Below are 15576 nucleotides of genomic sequence, written 5' to 3'. Positions count from 1 at the left end.
GCCGTTGTCCAATTTCCAATGACCTATAAATTGTAATGGTTTTTAAATACTTAAAAGGGACTCTCTTTTTTAGAACGATATTTATTTATTATCGAAAACCTATTACCATTTTGTTATAATATAGCGCCATATGTGGAAGCTTTATTTGAAGACATAAAAGACGATATACGTGTTATATTATAAAATGTTCTAAAAAATCTTCTAGATAGACATATTAGGTAATCTTAGGTCCAGCCAATAACAATGTAAGACTGACTACTTACTACGGCGGCGGAACAGCTGGTGAAAGTAATTTTTATGAAGTTGGGAACTGTATAAATCGCAATTTCAAGTCATATGCATACAAAATTCACGTCTGCTCCACTTGCCACGATCCCTGCATACTTATTTCGCTTTATCCAGTCTCATCACTATGCAAACTCCTACAGTTTAAATAGAGCTCTAATACGCACGAACAGCAGGCCAATTTAGAGTAATATTACGAAAGTTCTTCCTAATTCCATCGGGAAGTTTCAGTGCCAATGCCAACTCTGGCTCTATCATTAGAATAATTGTAACAAATATTAATCTTTGTATAACAGAAAATTAAATTATAATTTGTTCTGTGAACTTAAAAAGGGTCATTACTAGCATGTGTAAAACTGAAGTCTCTCTCACACATCTAAATATACCTGTTAAATATTAGGCTTTTTTATTTTGAGAGACGATGCCCTGATGCCCTGATTTTGCTGTCACAAATCTAGGCCCATAACCATTGTCTATTTTGCATAACAGATTAAAGTTTTGACAGACTGCAAGAATGAGCTAATGAGTTTTTCCCTAGTAAAACGTTTTGCTCGCGCTCTGACCTCGTTCCATCGCATGATTTACAGCACCTCGTTAACTGTTCCATTACCATTACAATCTGATAATGGAACGTCATTATTAAATTGTAGTAAACTTGTATAATTTTTAAATGTCTTAATAGATTAACGTTAAGTTAAAACATTATTTTTTTATATACATATTTGCGAAATACCTACACCAATGAATTTCCTATGTAGTACAAAGCAAAGCAGGTGCTAATTTTAGTCTATTATGGCAAAGTAGAAAGCTCAAAAAGAAAAAAAAACAAGAAAATCACAAATGTTACCAACATTAGCAGTTTAATTTTGTAACAAAAAGTTCTCTCAACACCGCCACCTGATAGCGATTCTCTATTCGATGCACGTGTTTAAACTACGATGATATCTTCTGCAGCCCACGGCGGCTATTCTCCTTGCTTGCCACGCGATAACCAACACTCCCTTTAGAAGGTTGAATTGAAATTTCTATAAATTATGTTTACCTGCGTCGCGTCAGGTCTGGCCGCTGTTTTTGTAACCGCTTTGTGAGCGTGCCACCTGGTCTTTTTTCCTGGCTTTAGAATCCATTGTATGAAATGATTCACTGATTTGCTGGCGACAAAATGTCCAGTTAATAACTAGTAGAAAATTTTGCGTAGAATTTTTATGAATCATTATATATTTTTTTCGTTATGAAATAACTTTTCTGTTCACGATGTAATTTTGTTGCAGACGTCAAATGTAAGAAATTTAATTTTTAACTTTATTTGTTTCGTAGTTTTTATGAGTAATTAGGTAGGTATATCACATTAGTAAATAATAGCTAAACGTCTTGATATTGTCACGTGCTCCAAAGTAGGTTTTTGTAACGGAAATCCGTCATATCGTGTTGTACTTGCATACGTGTTATTAACATTAAAGATAGGTTCTCGCTTTTCCATGGGGCTTTTATGAGGATGAAACCACTAAGTTACTAGTAAATTGGAAAGCGCAACAAAGTTTTATAGACAAAATGATAAGTTACTGAAATTATTTTTATAATATTTCAATGATTACGATCTATTTAGAAATTAAATTACTTTTCAAAGATATCAATAAACAGTACTGAACCAACCTTCAGTTATTTTCATATATTTTCTTGCACGGTCGAGGAGTAAAACACAACCGTTCAAAAAAAATATGTAAAATTATCCATTCATACTTTCAGTATCTTATTTTTCGCCTCCAGAGTTCAGTAAACGGGCCACGACATCTATTTACTCACAAATCTGGATAGGAGACAATTGAATTTCAAATTCGTCCGTAGACCAACTGAGTGAGAGTCAAGATTCGTCTGAAACAGATATGGATTGTGATGTATGCGTGACGATGAACACGCGTAGGGTCCCGGGGTCGACGCACGGCGGCGCACCCTTCGTCCCCCAAGCCTTAGCACCTGGTCGCTAGCTTGTTACTTGCGAACAGATGTCTCAAGAAATCTCCGCCCCTACCTCATACATTAATAAAATTGGTTTAAAATAAAGCATCTAACTGTTCTTACTTTTCGTTTTTAAGATAATGTTTTTTCAAAATATTGGCAAAGTTATATACCTATATTAGAAGAATCAAAGTCTGATATTTTAGAACATAAAGCCTTCATCAAGAATTTTACCTTTACAACACCTGTGATCTATCTCAAATACTAAAATTGTTTAAGGAAACCAGTTTGCAAAATGTCAGCCAATTTATGCCGCAAACACTAGCTAGCTTTACGTAACATGGGTTTGAATTTTAAAGGGACTTTTACTTAATTGAATTAAACATAGCATATGTATATCCATAGATATGATAAAAAAATATTATTAGTAAATGAATAAATAAAATAACAAATAAATGTGTACTGAACTTGATGTAAGTTTTGTTACGTGATGTGAGACTTTTGTTACGAGATACTAACGTATCTCATCTCATCATGCTCTGGACTGGACCCGGAATCCGGGACCTACGGTATCGCAGACAAGCGCACTACCCCTGCGCCACAGAGGCCATAAGCAGAGATCCTGCAATTCTTGAGACTTGAGATTTTTTGTGAAAGTTCCCTATAGTTTATGCCGACAGGAATGCCGCCTTGGAGAAATGGTCCGAGCAGTAGAAAGGGACAAAGTTATAGAATTTGACGCATTACAAGCTCACTGACGTCTCAGTATATTCTCGCTCAATTTGAAATTTTCCCCCTGCTTTTAAATAAAACCTATTTAAAATGTTTCATAAATAGCTATTTTGCGTTTAATTGAAAACTAATACCACGAAAAAGTAACTATTGAACATTGATATTTATGTAATAAATATAGGATTACAACAAAAATAAATAATATTGGGTTAATCCTTGCATTATATCCTGGGTGATCCCAACAACAAGCTAATGCGAGTTATCCGACACTTTACCTCGTTGTCAATAGTTTGGAGTAGAAAGAAAGCAAGACATACATTAGATAATAACAAACCAGCGACGAGGACAACTTTCGATCGACTATTTCTGAGGTTACTCAGGTAGGCGCGGTCTTCTGACATCTTTACATTCTTTCCGGTAAGGCATATTGCTTGGCTGGTATTGTTTTCTAGAACCCCTTTTTGTGTTGATCTATTGTTTTGCGAATTGTGAAACAATAAAAATAAGAACGACGTCCTAAACCTTTAATATTACCATAAACCAAAGCCGTTTAGAAGAACCCAAATTATTCTTAAATTGTTTTGCTTTATGATCTTTAATGACTAGGTCTTATTACAAAATTGATACGAGTAATGTCGTCATTACCTTTGTAGTTTTATCTTTATAGGTTAATGTATGCTGTTCGATTTATTGTATTAATGAAATAATACTCATTTATATGATTTAATTATTCCTAGAATAATTCACAGATCATTCGATAACACTTTACTATTTGATGCCATAGTATCTCAGGATTCTTTATCAAATAGGTGGCAGATCATCCGATCATGACCGTGAATCTCGACCGGGAATAACCGCCAGGTCCGGTAAGCGTTTATGCCAGTCTAAAGGACTTACCTCACATTTCATATATATAACAGCTTTTTTGTCGATTTTGTGATCAAGACAGTAAAATCTTTGAAATATTCACGCAACTGTGCTGGGCATTGTCGATTTGTCGCTTTCTTATCTCGTCCAACCACTATCGTGTACCTTGAACTGACCTTTGCATACAAAAGCGTCTCGAACCTGCCTTTGATATTGATAAATTTAATGTAACTGAGCAAAATAAAAGAAACAATCACATCATAGAGTTATTAGGTAATACATATTGTTTTAATTTTAATTTTTAGTAATGTAATTTTATACAAGATTATTTTTAGCTCCCTAAGTAGCTAAGGGTACTTCAATAACATAAACCTTTCTATTTCATAACCTTTTGGTAGTGAACAACAATTCTTAAGCGGGTTTAAGGGCATTTTTTTTATTTAGATTTTGTCATAATCTTTCCTAGTCGGTAAAAATCGAGGAGTTGGCAAATTTGCAATAGAAATTATAGTCTTATTTATACCAATCTGTCTGTAAAAGCTTTTTTTAAATAAAGGTCACCACAATATTCCGCTAAGGTCACTTTGTGCAGGTATTTTATTGCTTCACTCTGTACAACATAGCAATTCAACGCAAGGCCGGAATTATCTTTGTATTTTTTTTCTTCACATTACAATAATCATTGAGTGTAAACATACTTAGTATACTTCAGACTAATTTCAAGCGTCCATTTTGTTACAGGATTCGCTAAAATGCCATTGAAATGTTAAATATTTCTTTGTGTTTTATGGCAGCCCAAGTGGCAGCCATTATTTCAAGTTACTGATGCGTATTTGTAATTGTCATCTTGGTTTTCATTGTAACTACAGTTTGTAGTTTAGTCATGAAAAAGCATATTTCTAGTAAAAGAGCAATGATTAGAAATTGGTTTCTTTCTAATAATTTGTTTCAATTTCTGATATACTGCGACTACTAGATCCGGTTACATAATTTAAGAGAACTGCAATAGAATAATTAAAATTGCTTTATGCCTCAACCAGTTTTATTCTTTCGCGTCTTCGAGCGAAGGTCTTTTTTATTAAATTTAATACATCAACGACCTTGATTATTGGAACTGGTTTAACATAGTAAATTCAATTTATCCGAACGAATTCCACGAGCGCTGCTAACATCCGTAACATTTTGTTTGGTTCTGGTAATGGTATGGGAAATGCTGTATCTGGGGAGATGTCGCATGGCGATTAGCGCCAGGTATTTCCTTACATTGAATGTATACTGGCTTCCTATTGACCGACCCACTAAAGTCACGGCCATGGATACCAGTTCCGGGTCATCCCCACTCATCAATGCGTCTAGACGGCAATGCAACTCGTTAAATTTCACATTGAGCTGTGCGGTTAAGTAAGTAACCAAAGCAATTTTTAAGTTTACATCATCAGCACTGCCGCCCAGCCTAGTTATGTTTCTCGTGTTCGACCATCGCCAGTTGTGCAACGCGACTTGCCGACACTTGCTTATTGTGGCCAACCCGACTCATTGCCCAACTAGTTTGGCTTCTTGTCGTCTAATTACGACGTTTCATTAGGTTATGCCGTGTAATTATGTGGAAATTTTTAGTATCTGCCTCAGCATCAATTGAATTCATTTTGGCAAGTGCTGCCCCGTCGATCTCACTCAAATCTTATATCGTGTAATCTGTAGTATTGTGATGTAATAAATCAAACAGATTACGGAATAATTTCGATTCAATCGTTTCAAATTATTTATTAGTCCAACCAACATTTCTATAGAAATCATCTTATAAACAATGTTGCGTCATGTTTTTTTAAATAGTTTTTATTTATTTAATAGGTTCTTTTTTATTAACAAAAGCATGATATAAAAGCACATAGGTAATTTTATTTACTTATTCGCATAATAACAAATCAATCAAAACGTACTTATTTAAATGATTCATCAAAATGTCTATTGGTCTCGCACCTAGTTTTGAGGTTTCGTACCTAAAGGGTAAAAATGGGACCATACTAATATGCCTCCGCTGTTTGTCTGTCTGTTCTTCCGCCCGCCTGTCAGCAGGCTATATCTCATAAACCTTGTTAGCTAGAAAGCTGAAATTTTTCCGCTCCGCCAGACTAAATATGAAAATATTTAGGGAAATTTAACTTAATATTCTGTAAAAATTGTAAGCGTCTACCTGTACTGTTATTAATATTAAGCAAAAAATACGAAAAAAAAAAACACGTTTATTGTAAACGCGATTATTTTTATTGATAACGGAACGGAAACCTTCGTACGCGAGTCAGACTCGCACTTGGCTGGTTTTCCTACTTGAGTAATAAATAAGAAACATTCTCTACTTACGCAATATTTTAAATTGTTTGCTATAAGTCCGAAATATTAAGTTTTTGAAAGGAAAGTAATTCAAAGAAACGGTTCCGTCCGCGTGAAACCGGTTCGCTCATCTCTGAATCCTATACTTGGTACTTACAATTATGAAAATCTACGCAATTTTAATATTATCGCACAATGTATGTAGCCTTATCACTATATAATGTTATTTTTTGGTAGTAATAATGCATTTATTTGTTTCAGAGCAAATTGGGCAAACCTACTATACAGTTCCTACCAGGAAATGAAGGGGTAAGTTAATCATTTAATTTCACTTCCTCTTCGAACGTATAATATGAACCTTTTTAATTTATTATAACTATAATAAAATAATAAAATTTGTAGAAACATAAATTCTTAAAGACGATGCTTTAAATTGTAGTTAATAGTTTATTATCTTTTTTTCTATAAATATTTACACCAGTGCCGTGTGGTTCCCGGCACCAATACAAAAAAGAATAGGACCACTCCATCTCTTTCCCATGGATGTCATAAAAGGCGACTTAAATTTTACATTCGCACATACATACTTAAAAATCTCAAAAATGTTTTACACTTTTTTTGGTATATGTAAGTACTTAACAGTATTTTAGTTTCCTTTTAATTCTGATGACAACCTTTTTCATTTTAATCAGGAGCGCTAAGGTGCGCATTGTGGCATGTCAACTTTTTTTAAATACTACCTAAGCTATATAACAATATATATTATATATATATATATATATAAATATATACTAAAGAAACAAATTATTAATTTTGTGTATTAAGTGCACGCTTCTCCATTTTCGACTGAAAGTTTTGGTCTACCTTTCGCCATAAATTCCAAGTCGATTTAAAATAATTTTCCCCCTTGTTTCGAAAGGTAGGTGATATAACAATTAGATATAATGCACGTACTTATCCATAAAATTTACATAACTCAGTGACCTTATCACTTCGAACATTTCATATGGGTGTTAGGAAATGGTTTAATTTTATTATAGCAAGCTAATTTGATTGGAAATTTCAAATTGTCTTCGCTTTGTTTGTCTCCAATCGTGCCTGTCTGCTGTACTTTACAAATACGCGGACACATGACAAATATATTGTACTAAGCATGTCTACAATACGAGCAACTAATGAAATCATTGTTCACACACTAGCTCGCGAATGAATTAGAACTAACATGGTCTAAGTTACTACGAACTTAAAATTAATTTAATAGCTCTAACAAACAGAATATCCTTTGCATCCACTTTCATTGTTCGAAGGTATTAGTCTAGTACGCTCTCCTTATTCCTTCCTCATCGCTGCGGGCCTTGACTTGCCTCGAGCGTACCAGTTCACGCTTGCAGCACTCGATACGCTTGCGAAATTATATGATGACCCACTTAGCCGATTTCGTTCTGCTGCTTGTTGCTGCTCTCTGTATTAACTTTTTACCCTAAACAATTTCGAAAATTTTATTTTTTGTCGTCTCTAACACACTTCTTCATGCATGGCTTTGGATTGAGCCAAAACAATACCTCTACTACCGTATTGATCGATGACCATAATGATGAATTACTTATTCAGTTTTTCCATCGGGTTTTCCAAATGATTGATGTGTTTTATAATGTTCACATTTACATATTCTGCATTTATTTGGCGATAATTCTTGCTGCGGACGTCTTTTTCTGAAGTTTTTATGGATTATAGCTGCCAGACTTCTATCACTTTACGCCTGACGCCCGGCGCCGGAGCGACATCGGGCGCCGCCGACCGGTTTACTACTTGTTAGTTACTACCACTCGGCTCACTTGCCCGTTTGACGTGGTATGTCCTCTTGTTGCTCGTCGAAACACACTGCAGTCACATGATGGGAGTCTTATCTATAGAAAATCTCCTTTATCTTTTTAACATTGGCAAAGCCTCTAAATACGTTAAATTTATTAGCTTCTAAAAGTTATAAATTTGAATTTTTAAAATTTATCCTATCTTTTTGTTTCCAAGCTAAGCCGTAAATCTTCTTCAAATTTATTAATTTCAGCAACATGGTGCGAATACGTTTGGTTGCTATATTTTACGCGAACTTGGTAAGATTTGTTCTCCACATCACTTAACCATCATCATATCATTCTTCGAATATCTTGCCATCGTGTAGGTTTGAGACTGGTTGGCATATATCCAACTTGCACATAATAACCACAATTCAATGAGTCGCGGACCAGAATAGTAAATAAGATAGAGTGGACGGTGTAAAAATAGCAACCGTTCCAGTCGGTAGTGGGAAAGCATTGCACCTCTCAGGTGCGATGGCCGTTGTCCCCTTGCAACATTTTGCTTTTCATGTTATTTTTATCTTACATAATAATATTATTTCCCTGAAACTATTGAAACAAACATAATTGAATCATAATACTTTTATAGTTTATTCCTTTATCGCCATACATTTGCTCTTACATCATAACTAATGAGATTTTTCTGGCAAGTGCATTCGTTTCTGGTTACCTTGGTACACAAGGCAAGTATAGCGTATACTACTATTGAATCATAGCGACTGATTGAAAACACAAAAGTGTAGCGTTTTGTCTTATCTGAAGGCATCTAATGAATCATCTGCTACTATGTACAATGAACCCGATCTTCTGTATTATAAAATTGAATTGTAATGTACGTCCGATACGATTCGAGCCGGTCGGGTCGTTGTCCTCCCAAGACACTCATTACCTTCACCAACGGTTTGCGGAACATTATTGCAGTCCTTGAATACAGGATAACGTTACGATTCGTGAAAACTTGTGTTTATTTTCTGCATTACTCGTATCCATAGTCGTGACTCAAATGGACGAGCAATTTTAAGAATTATACATTTTCTTGTTACTTTGTGATAAAAATACATACTAACCTATAACTTTTTTACACATTTATAATGAGTTTTCCATAGTGCTCCTTATCTAAATAACTTTGATAACTACTTCGTAAGCGTAGAATACTACAGAATAATCTAGATTATCTGTGTCAATCCGAACTATGACATTATAAACATTCTGCGTTTTGAATTTAGATGTGTTCTCTTACGGTAAGGTCTGTGTAATGTTTCTTGTCCAAAAAGGCTCGTTTATACTAAACATATTGTTACAAGACCGACTGGAGAACAAAGGTTTACTGTCGCGAACCCCTTTATCAGATCATAATGGGTGCAGCCACGTGATTAAACAATAGGATTTACACTTGCCACAAGGACGACTTGCCCTGCGTTTGCGTCCACTTTGCAAAGAATCGGCAGAATCGATTGTTGTTACTGACGAATCTCGATATAAATTAGATGTTCAAGTATAATTTCTCGTAAAAAATTACGTAACATAGTTGACCGCTGACCAATTAATTCCAAAATATTGCCAAAACGTCTTATTTGAATAGGTTAATTGTTAGAGATCCTTTTAAGGCTATCACAGTTGCCGATCTCCTAACAAAGCAATATGTTGCACAAGCTTATACGTAATCATAATATACTGGAAAATCGATCTGTACAAAGTAAATACATACATACATTACATTGTATTATAGCGATTGATTTTAATTAGACTCTTACAAATAAATTTTCCGCATTGTTATAATAATATACATACATACATACATATAGTCACGTCTACATCCCTTACGGGGTAGACAGAGCCAATAGTCCCGAAAAGACTGAATGGCCACGTTCAGTTGCTCGGTTATGTCATTGCTGCCATAATAATATTAACTACAAATTAAATAATAATAAATTATTTGCAATAGAAATAAGAAAAGTTTACATAAATGTCATCCTGTTTTCTATGGTGAAATAAACTTTGCGTAAATATTCCTTTTGTTTGTCCGTTTTGTGACCAAAATTCATTGACTATTGACGTCATACACTGACTCAGTTTATATAAAATACTTTCCAATTGACGTAAACTACTCCCAACTAGTATAAAAGTCATTTTTGAAATTTTACAAGCTTATACGTACTATGCCCTATTTTATAGCCTACTACATTCCTTTAAGATTTTTTAAGTTTCTGATATCGTCTGAATAAATAATTATACTTTCCCAAAAGTTATCATTTCATCGACTTATACGATCAAACCGGAACAAATCTGGAAGAGCCTTAAACAACTGTAAGGTCGGTAACTAATGTTGAATTGACCATGAGGTCAATGTTAGACGTTAGACGTTCGTTTGATATCTCCTGAAGATATCTTAATCGAGCCTCATACTCTAGGCCGCCTTGTTTTGGTTGTATTCATTATATCTGCCAGACCTAAGACACAATTCTTAGCAATTGTCTCGAATTAGGTGTTACTCTTCCAAATTTTCTGCTTGTCATGCAGTCGCACGGCTGGTTGAAAAAATAAAATAAAACCAGTGAATTCCAGGCTTTATCTTTTGGGACAGTGATATCCAATTATATTAATGACATATTTGTCTGGTAATATCGCGAAATGGCTATATGTAATGTAAGTTTTGCCTATTGAAACCAATGCGGCTACTGTGTTCACTCTCGAGTAGGGTGCTGAGAACGATACGGCAGAACGATTCTGATTTCCTCGTGGTAATTGCTGAAGTATGCGGACGGCGGTGTCGTCTTATTGGGGCTGCGGGCCGTACGTGCGCGTTATTCACTTTCACTTCACGCGTGCAGTAGCCGATACCGACTGGACAACACTTCGCTGGGATCGAGGCCGTAATACGCCTTTAGCGATTCAGTATCCAAAAATTTTATTCTACGCTATAACTTGTTTACATCATGCAATAAACTTACTAGTATATTCTTCTGCACCTTAACATTGTTATGCAAAAACTTTCCACACGCTGATCGGTCATTCCATGCTGCACATTTTGTAGTTACTTATAGAAAAATCTTACTTTCTGTGACTTAGTCATGCTTGTCAACATGTGTCAAGTACATTCATATCAAATTACCATAATTGGTAAGTCGTCATATCTATCCAGTTTATATTTTAATGGAGGTCACTGTTTTCAAGTTGATAACGTGTAGTCGACCCTCATTCGTTGATCTGTAGGTATAACTACCGGAGGTCGGACTGCACTTGCCAACACTGGCTCCGTACAGAAAGGCAAAAACGCAAAAACGTCACGGCTGATCATTATAAAGTTCTTCTATTCCCAAGCTTTCACTTTCCAACTTCTAGCTAATTATCACTCATCTTACATAGTTATTTCTATCATCATAAGTTTTTATTTTCCAGTTACCTAAATAAAATTAATAGAAGTAATTTTGAACAAACGACCTTTGCGCAAGCACCATTCGACCATTAAGGACACTGCTGTGACCATTACAACAGCTTCGATCGCTGCTTACTTTTTCATCTAGTTGCTAGTGAATAATGTCTTAAAGAGCTGTTCCATTAGTTCAAGCGTTTAATTTATGATTAGGTATTTGCTATCCATCTCGTTATATTTGGATACCCAAATTACAGTAATTCTTCAGTGCTTTGGAGTGGTGATGATTTCTTACCACCTTTATTATGATAAGTAGATTTATCAATTTAATTAAAATTTTGTTTTCTTGTGATTTCTAACTTATTTAAGGAAGACTCGAATAGTTTACATTACACGAATTTAAATTTTATGTGCATCTGAAGTCTAATCCCTTTTTTGTATTAAAGATGGACAATATGCTCTATTCAAAATTTTCTGTTCCTTGGCAGCTTTCAACGGTTTTACTAAACGTTGTCCCGTTTGCAAATACATTGTGTTGTGGTCAAGCTGTTGCCTCGCAAATCGCATGCTTCTCAAGTTATATCCTTGACGTAATGATTTTAATGCCGTTTTTCCTTTAATGCAGGGAAAGTTGTCGTGTGCGTCAGGCGCGTGTTCATCATATTATAGCTAATACCGCTTTCGATACCTAACGAGGAAGTGCATGTGAAATTAATATTTATAGCAAGCATTGATTCAATTGATTGTAATAACATTCATTGCGTTCTGTTTTAGGGTAATTCTAATAATATATGGTATGTGCAGGCAGTAAATCCTTTTGTAAAAGCCTTCCCTTTTCGAGCTGGATGTTATTAAATTCAAAGCTTTTCCTGTCAACATGAAGGACTATCTTGCACTTTGCTACCTTATTTTATGTCGTCTAAACAGAGACGCTTTCTTACTCACTATCTCCTTCAAGCAGTTCAGAGAAAAATAAAGGGATGGACCCTTTCTTTTTGTCTTCACCGTTTCCTGTACTTTCATTATTGCAATGAAGATTTAACAGTACGTTTATTTTTTTTGATTTAGTCTTCGTTTTTGCCGCACGTTTCCTCTAAGTATTATTTGTATTATTCGTAGAAATGAAGATACCACGATCATCTTGTAATGTATCAGAACATCTTATAATCTGTCCGATGTTGTTTGTCATACTTGAGCTTAAGTATTTTGGAAAACCTTTTGTTGATAAATCAGATTAAACGAATCACAAGATCAGTTTCTTCAGAAGTTAATATTTTCATTATTACTTCTATAATAACCTATTACTGTACTATAGTTATCTTAAAAAGGAACATTATCTGCGGGTGTTATAGGCTATGTATATACCATAGGCGAAGCCGTGGCGGCCCGCTAGTTAAAAGTCCCACAAGCTAACATGTTTGGCAACGAATGATATCATTTTCTGCAATCAAGCGTGCAATGTGACATTGTTGCAGAGAATATCTCTGACCTACTGATAAAAAAGAGTGTTTTTGTTTTAGTTAATTTTCACGATAAATTTAAACTATCTCTATCTACTTAATATGAAATACTAGCTAAACGTTGTTTTGCATTTTGTGGGTATGAAAAATAAATGTTGGCCGATTCTCAGACCTACTCAATGTGTTTAAAAAATTTCATGAAAATCGGTCAAGCCGTTTCGGAGGAGTACGAACATTGTGATGCGAAAATATTATATATAAGAAAATATTATAAAATATAATTTTTTTTTATTATAAGGCCAATAAGTATGGCGGACCTGAATAATTAAACATTCCAAGTAGGTAGGTACGAAATTTTTTTAATTAGAAATTAGTTTAATGTGAGAAATTTTTGTATTTTACGAAAAGCCTATTTGATTTTGCTTTTTAATAGGATATATCAAACATACAGTTAAACTGTATGTGCTTATTCACTTTTCGTTTATTGAATTTCAATTTTACTGTACATTAGCAAGCACCAAGGTTTAAAGGTCAAACATAACAATAACATGGTTGTACACTTGCAGCCAAATCACGTGTTGATTTATTTTATTTTTAACAGTCAGTGTTTTTGTTATTTTTAACTATAATATCGGGAACACTTAATTTGGGGCACTGCGGGCACCTATGATCTTATCTATTCAGTATCCGGGTCTAAGAACAAGCAGTACAAGTAGCGAGATATAAAGTATGGTGCATAAGCACTGTTGGCTTATATTACGAAAGCTCACTACGAAGCCGATAATAAATCGTACCTGGTTGACTTACGTAACTTAGGTAAAAGTTACCACTCGCTGGCGGCTCTATAATGAATTTCATCTGTACGACAGACAGACAATTGAATCACACAAGCCCAGTTGGTTATCTAAACGCACTTGACATCGGAAAATCGACTAATTGTATCGAATCGGCCATCGTACACATCGAAAATTTAACTGCACGTATTGCATGCGACCTTCACCCAGAAACCTATTTGGTTTGAATAAGACATTTCCAAATGTGTCTAACGATTGAATTGAATGCCATGTTTTTGATATATAAAAAGTAAGTTATAATAATGTTTATATAAAATACTTTGTCTTTTTTAGAGGTTTTCTTTTACAAAAAAAATAAAAGTCTTGGTTTGTTTTGGGTACAAATTAAAATTACTACGTTTCTTTTTGACAAAACCCTAAGACACTTTAAAGAATACCTTTGGCTATTGCTTATTCAGAGCCGGAATTATCTTGAAACCGGTATTGAAATTGTTTTGGGTCGTAAGGCCGCCCGCATCGGTATCACCTTATATCCGTTATTCAACAAATCTTAATAGCTGAACTATAAACAGTTACTTGGCATTCATAAGAAAAGGCTTTAAATGGCAGTTGCAGTTTAAGGATCTTTACACCATTTATTTGAGATACCTTAATTCTTCTTTTGCAGTTAGGTTGTAGTGTTCCTTATAGCCTTTTTTTCTTGCGATATTTATGAAATTCTCGCCAAAGTCCATTTAGCGTAAAATATAATGGTATATCCAAAGTTAACGGTTTTAAGTTTGTAGAGAGTGAAATTTTACAACCAGCGTCAAGTAGATTTTATTTAATGCTAAATAAAATATTAAATAATTTCAATTATAGATTTATATAGATCTATATAGGTTTATATATAATTATACCAACCTAGTCTGTTACTTTTGACAATATTCATTAATTAAGTCTTTGCTACTCCTTTGCATATTCCATATATCCACTGAGAATCATGACTTGGATAATTAATTTTGCCCTTGGTATCTTACAATAAGCCAAGTCTCGACGGATTGATCAAACGGCTTGTTACAATTGAAGGTTGGTTGGTGGGCTATCAGTTTGACATATTACATATTTTTATGAAGCTCTTCGTCCTATACATTGTTTTCATTTAATCAACTCTTACAAAAAAATATGTTTAGTACTCAAAGAAATAACATCCAAGAGATAGATTGCCTTGATTCTATCGATAACAAGATTAATGTGTTGTAAACTGCTATTGTTTTAGGCAGACATTCAAATATTTTTTAACTTTTGTAGATACTTACATTCATATTATGTATCCGCTTGGAAACAATATTGCGGCGCACCTTCAACACTGTGCGATGACATATTGAATTCAACTACTGAGAATGGTTTCGTTTCGCAGTCAATTTGTCTGCTTTATTGTCTGTGTTGCGAGTCCCGTATTTACCTTTGCCAGGCGAATTTTCGAGGTATCTTTGTCGCCACATAAAAAACCCTGTTTTATTGAATTCAACGGCTGCTCGGTACAACTTGTTGGTAGTATTGAATCCTTAAGGCACAAAAACGAAATCGTACAATTCTTTTTGAGTTTGTGTAACAACTTCCTTCTATTTGAAATTCTTTTTTACACTTATTAAGATGATCATTTTTATTGTTTTCTTTTTGATTCTCTGGATTTGGTCCTAGATATAGGTCGTATGTTTCTAAATATCGATTCCTTATATTAATTGATTACTGGAAAGGAAACGATACATTGAAATTTTTTAATACATTGTATTTAAATAATGGTAATTGTTTTAACAGAAAAGCTACTGTTGTAGTTCGTAGTTTGCTACTTCTGTTCATATAGTAGGTATACAAATAGTACCCTTTCTCAGTCAAAAGCCCGTCCTTTGGTAAACTTTATAAATAAATCGTTCTCGATA

General features: G+C 34.3%; 1 protein-coding gene across 1 annotated transcript in view; it reads left to right on the top strand.

Moving 5' to 3' along the window:
* Positions 1–15576, top strand: part of LOC106129686 (RNA polymerase II elongation factor ELL) — a 49901-nt gene that overhangs the window by 3239 nt on the left and 31086 nt on the right. The window contains exon 2 of the mRNA XM_013328325.2: positions 6433–6480. Coding sequence (XP_013183779.2) covers positions 6433–6480 — 48 coding nt within the window. The remainder of the gene's footprint in view (positions 1–6432; positions 6481–15576) is intronic.

Source organism: Amyelois transitella, chromosome 16 (assembly GCF_032362555.1).
Source record: "Amyelois transitella isolate CPQ chromosome 16, ilAmyTran1.1, whole genome shotgun sequence".
NCBI classification, from domain to species: domain Eukaryota; kingdom Metazoa; phylum Arthropoda; class Insecta; order Lepidoptera; family Pyralidae; genus Amyelois; species Amyelois transitella.
Note: the sequence above shows the minus strand (reverse complement) of the source record. Positions and strands in the feature narration are given on the sequence as shown.